Source organism: Tigriopus californicus, chromosome 6, assembly GCF_007210705.1.
Source record: "Tigriopus californicus strain San Diego chromosome 6, Tcal_SD_v2.1, whole genome shotgun sequence".
NCBI classification, from domain to species: Eukaryota; Metazoa; Arthropoda; class Copepoda; order Harpacticoida; family Harpacticidae; genus Tigriopus; species Tigriopus californicus.
Window position 1 is genome coordinate 8,719,240 of NC_081445.1, and position 9,126 is coordinate 8,728,365.

A 9,126-nucleotide genomic window follows, 5' to 3' on the forward strand; every position below is an offset into this window, starting at 1 on the left:
CTTCTATGTTTGGACTTAGTGTGATTGTGGTTGGAGCTCTTGTCCTTTTTCCCGAAAGGTTTCTTGTGTTCCATTTTAGTTTCGTGATTAGCCATCCTCTTACGCCTTAACTATTTATACCAATGCTGTGTCTCGTCATTTTGATGGTTGAGTTGTTTTAACAACAAAAAATCAAACTATCATCGGTCCTTTCTCCTTCAAACAATCTCGCTCACTCACTCTATGCCAATATCGACATTCCTTGTTCTATTTCCAATACCTGTTCAACCACTTCTTCTCCTCAGAATCCATCTTGAAAAAACATATTCTTATGACATCTCAAAATTACCTAACGAGCTACTGTCATTATCTGGTCCGTGGGTTTTTTTACAGGGAGCCCTGTACCTCTGGTGGTGCAAAGAGTATAAAATAATGAGGGCCGGTCAGAATTCACAAAGGAAAAAAAAATAATTTTCCATCGTTTGCATATAATTACTTATCGCTTAATTTTAGCGTTTCCAGATGATCATTTAGCAACTCAGGATGCTCTATTTATTGATACCAAAACCCCAGCCTGGTAGATCTCATAAAATGGAAAGATAAAGGGTGTCAGAGTTACTTTTAGTTTTTGACCTATAACGAGTAAAGGAAGGTGTTTTGTAATGAACTAACGTCACATGTTAAACTTAACCTTTTTTGAACAAATTTGATACCGCTAGAGTGAATATATGGAATCGAATTTCACATTTAATTGATCCAAATCTGTTTTCAAACGACGTTTTAATCTCAAAAACTCTTTTCCAGCTCGGAAAAAAAATAACACCACTGTGTCATTCTTTTGCCTGTTTTTCATGTTGTTGTGAACTGTCTATTTATTTCAATCAATCTGAAGCTTGGTTGTACGTTTAGTCCCATCAGTAACGATGAACATGATTTTTATAGTAAGAACAAAGCATGAAATTATTGCTTGTGATATCTTTGAGGCTTATTAGCTGTACCCCCTACTTATTACAAATGGCTTTCAAGTTTCAACTTCAAAAAAATATTGATCCTCATTGCTGATGAGAACAAAAAAACCTTCTTTCGGAGCAAGACATTTTATCTCCCACCAAAATGAAAAGGTTGTCAAAGGGTTATGGTGTAAGCTCGTCAAGAAACAAAACTTGGGCCAAAATTGTCACTTCGCAACGACGGCAAAGAAAAACCACACAACCTTTCAATATATTGTGAACATGCAATATTCTGGGCTCCCCGAGCCATAGATAACTCCTTGCTAAATATGTGACAGCGGTTATGAGTGAGTAAGCAGGCAAAGTAAAGCTCAAGGTAGCGGTCTCAATTTCAATGTGCCAATTCCTGTTCTGACCCACTCTTTTCTTCAGTATTGGTTTTAGATAACCAATATGGTACCCACTTGTGATGGTGTGGTACCGATTTGAAATGTGCTCAAAGATCTTCAGAACATAATTTCTTTGATCTTGACCCATAGTTGAGAAATTCATTCCAATCAATTTTTTGGAAGGAAGAGAAATGAATGTGCTTCAAATAGGGTCCAGATTTTCTGTAAAAGCCGCCTTTGAGATATGAATTCATAAATGAAAAAAGAAAATCAAACCCAAGTCAAAACAATGAAGTCCAACTCTCTTCCTTCTCTGGCTTCTTCATTTTTCAATTTGCTGCCCTCAAATATGATCTGATATTTCCCCATTTAGTTTTATATTTTGTCCATGTACCCATTCATAACCCTCATCTAAATCATTTTGTAGGCCTTGAGTGCGATTTAAATTTTAATTAAAAAAACGAATTGGTCCAAGGATTGATCCCTGAGGCACACAAGAGGTTACGTTTTGCATGTGCCCTAGTAATGCTGGGGTGAGTCCAGATTCGAGTTTTTTACTCGATTTTGGAGAAATTGGCTGGACTCAAATGTTTTAGAAAGGACTTGAGTCCGTATTTGTCAAAAAAAATGCTATTTTTCCTTCGAATTTCGCAAGACAAGCCTTTTTGTTTGAACTGCCTTTAGAAAAATATTCGTCAAGTCCGGCAAAAAGTAAAAAAATCAAAGAACTTTTATGTGTCCGACTTTTGTGGTACCCAACAAACTCAGCACAAGTTTGCAGACTCTGGTGATGAAAAAGAACATTTCTTTTACAAGGACCAGTTTTCAGCGGTATAAAGTTCCTTCTCTGTCACGCAGAGGAAACCAAGGACCACCATTAGAAATCTTACTTCATGGCACTGTGTTCACGAGTGGCCGGAATCTAAGTTTCCAGCAACTTGTGAAGAAAATAGATATTCTCTATTGTCAAATTTGACTTGGAGTGGTTTCAAGAGAAAATCATACCTTATAAACCGGTTTTTGTAACAGAAAACTATGCATTCAATAGCGGTGGCGTTCTTTGCATCCAGTTTATTCAAGTTTGGATCTCAAAAAGTCAACCTTGAATGCTTTCGCCATTTCATCATGCCCTCTTGTGTGAAGAGAAGCTCGGGCAAGCCCTCCCTCTTCTCTTCAAACTTGACGGCATGAAATGGGCGAAAGTATTCAAGGTGTCTTGACCTTGTCGACTTTCTTCAAGCCTCACTTTTATAAACTTCACTCTCAAAGAATGCCCCCGCAGTTGAGTAAATAGCTATTCCATCAGATTTGGCTGCAAGTGGTTTTGGGTGGAATTCATATCTTTAAAACCCGCCTTGGCCGTACAGCAGAGTAAATAGCTATTCCATCAGATTTGGCTGCAAGTGGTTTTGGGTGGAATTCATATCTTTAAAACCGGTTCTCACAAAAGAAAACTGTGTATTTAATAGCCAGGTCTCCCTTTAAATGTAGTTTATTTAAGTTCGGATTGCAAAAAAGCAATGCAGTCAACACCTAAAACACGTTCACCATTTCATCCCTTCTCGTATGAAGAAATACTTGGGCAAATAATAGGTTTCTAGACACTGAATGTCGGACAACCAACCACTTGGCTGGTAAAACAGTACAATGGATGGTCTGGTGGGAATTGAACCCAACCCGGTTTATTGTGTTGTGAAATACCCTTGGAAGTGGGACACAATGAGCAAGTGAGCTTATAGTATGTAGCAAGCACTCTTCTTGATCTTCATGTGTTTGGAATAATAAAAGTATGACAACGGTAGTTGTCGACAGGACGTAGTTTAGTACATATCTCCTGAATAGATCTCATTAATCAGCATTATACAACAATCGTACCGTTTAGCCAACCAAGTGGCCGGTCGTCCAATACCCAGTGTCTGGAAATCTATGGGCAAACCCTCACCCTTCAAACTCAACGGCATGAAATGGCAAACATATATAAGGTGCCTTGACCATATCGACTTTCTTCAAGCCTCACTTTTATAAACTCCACTCAAAGAATGCCCCCGCAATTGAATAAATAGCTATTATTTTCGTGGCAAAGGAGAAAATGAAGACAAGGGCTGATCAAGATCAAGCCACAAATCACAGTGTGTAAAAGATACGCACGGTGCATAGAATATTCTTAAATAACTACCTCCTACTCCCTATAAACGCAAAGAAAGACCCCGCTATTGAATAAATAGTTATTGCTTTGCTTAAATGGCACTGTGGCTGGGTCGGACTGTCCCTTAAAAAACTAGGTCTAGAATACTTTCGGCTCCAGTGGCTTCATCAACTTGTTGTGAGAGATTTCCCCCAGTCATGAACTTTTCTAGTTGCAGATAAGATGTTGTCAAAGGAATCTAGCCCCTGGGACTTGGATGCCACTCAAAGATGGCTGCTGGTAAATTGAAATCCTCCATTACCAGGTGACCGGAGCTTTTGGCTTTTGCCAATTATCTCTGGATAAGTTCAAGTCCATTGTGAAATGAATTATTGGAGCTTCAAGTTGGCCTATAAATAGTGATCAACGTTAGGTTCCAAGTTAGTGCATGTACTAAAAATATTGAATTGGGTGCTTTTCCTTTCTAAAAGTCTATAGAACCTTGCACTGCGTCCTTTTTTACTTAATTCCCTTCAGAACAAAATTGGTGGTTTTAAATTCACACCATCAGTTGGAAACTCAGAAACAGGGTATGCACAACGATACTTACTCCTCTTGGGATTGTAACACTTTCTTCATCACCCATTTCTTGTCAGGGTCGGCTTTCATGAGTAGGTTGGTACTCTTCACTCAATCGAGGTCCAGAGTCAGGATTTGTGTACGTCCCATCTTGGCTTCTACCATGTTTGAAAGGGTACTTAGCACCAAACTGGTTTGATCGCTGATGCTTGCCCTCGCAGTGTGAGCATTTATCGGCACAACGGTACCTTTGTTCGATAGTTGAAGGGCACTTGGGGCAAGACTTGGGAACATGTCAGCCTGGGATGAAGCACTGAAGATTAAGCACTGCATTAAGTCACCTAGAGACCGAGTTCGAATAGTCTCTTAAGAATGTCATGGAACAACTTTAAGAGTTTAAGTTTAAAGGACTTGTCAGCTCGAGAACATTCTTGGTCGCAGAATGGGCGTAGGGATTTTATAGGCCGCGGGGAAATATTCATTATTTTTTATTTCTTCAATCTATTAACTTCATTGATCGCCTCCCAATAATAGAGTTAGGAGATGAGTTAATTCGAAGTAAGCAAACGCTCCCATAGGGGCCCTACGCTGCACGAAATATGGTTTACATTCTGCACTTCAGAGGGCGCTTTGTGAATCAACCTCTACCAAATAAAGGGCCGATTGGGCCGATTTCTCTTTATTGAATTGTAATGCGTTTGTGTTGATTTTGGCAAGTTCTTTCAAAATCTTATGTATAATTGGTGACCTGGGTCACATGATGTCCGGAAAAGAAATCGTTTTCATGGCAATTCACGAGTAGTTTATTTAGCAATCTACCGTGCGTCTTCCCGTTTTGTTTGGGTTGTCTGACGTAGCAAATAACGGCCCTTATCAAAAAAAAGTTGGTGAGCATTCTTGTGTTGCCAGATAACATCCGCTTTCCACGTGTCACTCGTATTGGGGTTGAGCATTATCCTATTTTTTGAAAATGGGATGTACCCATTGGCTGTGAATAGGTTTGTCATATGAACCACAGATTTTCTTGGGCACGCTGCTGGATATTTGTATGGTGGTTGCTTCCCCTGGGCATAAGTCCACTCCATGACCACATAAGGTATGTAGAAACCTGAATGGGTACTGTTTAGAACTAATGGGGATCCTAGAAAGGCCCGACATTCATAACTGCACGGATAAATCGAAATGAAAAGATAAAACCCCATCATCGCATTCAATTATATATGCTATTCTCACCTTTCAATATCGACTTTCATGATGATGGTTAAATTCTCAGTTTGCCGTTTATTGAATTGTATGTGCTTGATAACATCAGAGAGTAGAACTGATTGAATTTGCTCCAAGGAACTGTCTCCACCAGCTTCATTCATCACATAGCTTCCTCCAATGTTCCCCAACGTTTGCTTTATATATACTTTTAGATAATCCTTATCCAAGGTGTTTTGTAAAAATGTGATACGGGAGTTGGTGGCATCCATAAGAGCAGCCTGGTACATCTAAAAAATAATGGCTCATCCCAACAGTTTAGTCAATCAATATGTTATACAAAAAGGTCCACTCTCTGCGTTCTTTTGGGCTAACTCATGGAGCTAACTTCACAAAAAATTGGGTCCGATTAGACTTACTGTTCCAGATTAATACGCTGTCGCAATTGCGTGTGCCTTTAAAACGTAAAAAATGAATTGGAGAAGAAAACGACTGACAGATACAGATATTAGTCATGGACACCTTGAACAATAAGATTGGAAATGACAATTGGCGAAGTTAGGTCGCCTTGTGATGAATATATTTTTGCACCTATGAAAAAAAATGCAATGAAAATTTAAGAAGAAAAAAAAGCTGTTTTTTTCATGTTAAATGAAAATTCCAAGCTATTTCAACTAAAACGAGAACTAGAGCAAAAACGGAAAACATAGGAGTCATCGGCTTTGTTCTAACAAGAACCTTAGTTGGACTCGCTCGCACCAATAGTAGGTTGGAACATTATCACATTTACAATGAGCCAATCATACTCGATGCAGCTCCTTTTTTTGCATTATAGGGATGCCAAAGGTTACACCAACAAAAGCTACTAAGGGTTGGAAATGTAGTTCTTGATTTTCGTGAAATTAGTTTTTTTTTGTCGTGAAAATGAGCCAAAATATGTTTCGAAAACGTAAAAATAAGAAATAAAAAGGTGAGAAAGTTGTGACTCGTTTCATTATTTAAATAGTTGGATGGTTTTCAAGTCAAAAATTATAGATAACTTTGCCATTATTCATACAAAAGTAAAATGCACCTTCAGTAATCAATGCCACACAAGACATGCATTCTTAAGAAGAGATGGCCAAAGTAAAGAAGTTCAATGGATATGAAAACATTATAACAAAGGAAAAAGGTGCAATTTTTTCCTCCTTCAGTTATTTTAGAGAGAAAATATATGTAAAAAAATCATTTAGAATTGCCGTTCTTCTAAATTTTGCCAAAACGTGACAAAATTCCCTAGATTTCCCCTAAAATCATCGGCTTAAGGTGGTTTTATGGTTAAAATTCGGGAAAATGTTTTTTGTCTCAAAATGACCAAAATAGTTCAAAACTTAATTAACCTTGAAAAGTTTTACTTTTCTCACCCCTAGTTGTTACCATCAAAGAGTGTTATCCACAAAATTGAATAGTCTTTTTGAATGCTAAGATTTCCCACATGCAAGCATCAATATTACAAAGACAGACGTAAGAACTTTCAAACACTTTTTATAGGCCTTCTTTTTAAATAGCTCCATTTAGTACGAACTGTCGCTAAAAAAACAAATGCTTTTTTTTTGACATAACACATAGGAAATACAGGGATGAGGGAAAGTTACGTTACAAAATGATACGAAAGGTATAGTAAAAATTAGAGGTCATGAATAAGATTTTAATGACAGCCTAAACATAATACACTTTGAAAGTTGCATTTCATAGTAAAATAGATCGAAAATTCACCAAACTATATTTTAAGTAATTGCCAGAAACAAATGAAATACTTCTACGATAGCATGAAAATTAATGACATTCTTTCATTTTCGTAAAGATTTGTTTGAAACCTAAAAGTCGACAATGTTGGCACTTCGATCCTATTCAGGATATGAAATCACCAATCAGTTTTTCTTAAACATGAAAGGCTACACTAGCTAATGATGCAGTTGAAAAATTAAAAAAAGAATGACACTTTCATTTTCAAATTTGTACTTTTGCAATGATTTTTTTTCTACCTACCAAATTTTTTTTCATTAAACGTTAATAAGAAATCCTCAAACATTCGTAGGGAGTAGGTAGGTGGTGATCCAGTAGTATCCTTTAATTTAGACCTAGCCAAAATTTTTGATCAAGATTCCTGACCAACCTATAAATTCAAGGGCTAGCCAGATCCGCCAACTCTACTAATTCGTTGGTGGATCAAATATTGTATGAATCTGAAATCAAGTAAAATGAATACCATTTTCTGCCTTGAAGTGCTGGGGATCCCATACCCAGTAGCAGTAAGGAGGTCCAATTGTATTCTTTTATATGACTTCAATTTTCCGGCTAACGTTGTAGAATGGGAGGCTAATCCCGTTGGGTATATTCCCATCTCACATCTGAATCATTTCACTGAAAAGCTTAGAACTGTGCAGTATTCAGAGAAAGTTCGAAAGGTATCCGATCCAGCTCATTTTCAAAAGCATGCATTAGGTTTGTCCCAACCCAGGATTTAGGGTCAATTGTAGTGACCGTAGAGGCTTAACGTGCGTTTTGAGAGAACCTTCAAGCTTTAGAGAATCTAGGCTAGTTCTAACAATGACATCCAACTCTCTTCTTTCACGGGCTCCTTCATTGTTCAATTTGCTGCCCTCAAATGCTCGTAGGGTATACGTAGGTCTTGATCCAGAAGCAATATTGAAGTCAGGCTAGGACCATGGTAGCCCAGTGGTCTAATGTACCCAATAGAGGCACGATTTGGTTCTCCAGAGGTCGTGGGTCCGAATCCCGCCTTCGAAGAAAACTTTCTCATATATTCAAGGGCTAGCCAGATCCGCCAACTCTAATTTGTTGGTCAATACAATAGTATATGAAAACAAATGTTAATCAAAATGAATAAGTTTTTCGTCTCAAACTGTTGGGAATTCCATTCCCAGTAGCGGTAGGGAAGCCCGCAAAAAAATGAACTCGTGGTTGACAATTATGACAACATAGTTGTGAATTGTTTATTTAAAGTAAGTTTATAGTGATATAATAAAACCGTCTTTAGCTTTTCTTACATACTTCTGAAAAGTGAAAAATTGTTATTTAGTTTTGGAACATTGAAAAAGCATATTATATATCTTGTCAAATTCCATAAGGTATTATTGGAGCATTTTGCGGTCAAATCTGATGTAAAATACCACCTTTAAAGGAAAATATCTCATCGTCTGCTCAATTGATTTTTATGAAATTTCAATTGGCACCTTTAAGCTACAGCTGACTGATGACGTCATCTTAAAAAAGGAAAGGTAAACAAATCTCCTGGGCGGTCACTTTTCCAGCGCTACTAAGACTATTGAACATTCATTCCTACAAAATTTCAGTGAACAATGTCGCCTAAGCCAGGTTGTCATTACTGTTTACACTCAACGTTCAAGAGTTCTGGAAGGATGGATGAATCGCATCCACGAGAGTCTCTTACAATCAGTGGACTCGGGCAAATTTTATTCAGAGGCCATTGCAGTGGCCAACTCTTCTTAAAGATGATGTTCACCCACCCTTTTAGACGTCCGCTTTTTCGGATTGGCCGAGGATAGGGATCTCCTTCCCAAATTCAAATTTGATTTCCAGAGCAGCCGCTCTACCACCTCGGCAGTTACTCTCGTCTATGAAAATGTCCAATCCTTGTGGATCTCTCCTCAAGCACCATCAACCCAACTTTCCTCCACCAACCATTTCAAATCATCAATAGTCAAAGCTAGGGCCAGGATCGAAAATATTTCCAATCGACTTCCCATCAAGAATATTCCCTCTCTAATAGCTCTTCAACTCTTCCGGACCTACATCAACCCAATTTTCCTTTACTGCCTTCCGCCCAATCCAAAAAAAGGTAGCTAATGTCCCTAGGCATTTGAGCAAATCTCTTTTT

General features: G+C 38.0%; 1 protein-coding gene across 1 annotated transcript in view; it reads right to left on the reverse strand.

The window, feature by feature from the left end:
• Nucleotides 1–4,807: 4,807 nt before the first annotated feature.
• The window catches only part of LOC131881996 (uncharacterized), a 5,486-nt gene continuing 1,167 nt past the window's right edge, over nucleotides 4,808–9,126 (reverse strand). Inside the window, exons 2-3 of the mRNA XM_059229007.1 lie at nucleotides 5,256–5,515; nucleotides 4,808–5,186 (exon numbers count right to left, since the gene is read on the reverse strand). Coding sequence (XP_059084990.1) covers nucleotides 4,838–5,186; nucleotides 5,256–5,515 — 609 coding nt within the window. The 3' untranslated portion in view covers nucleotides 4,808–4,837. The remainder of the gene's footprint in view (nucleotides 5,187–5,255; nucleotides 5,516–9,126) is intronic.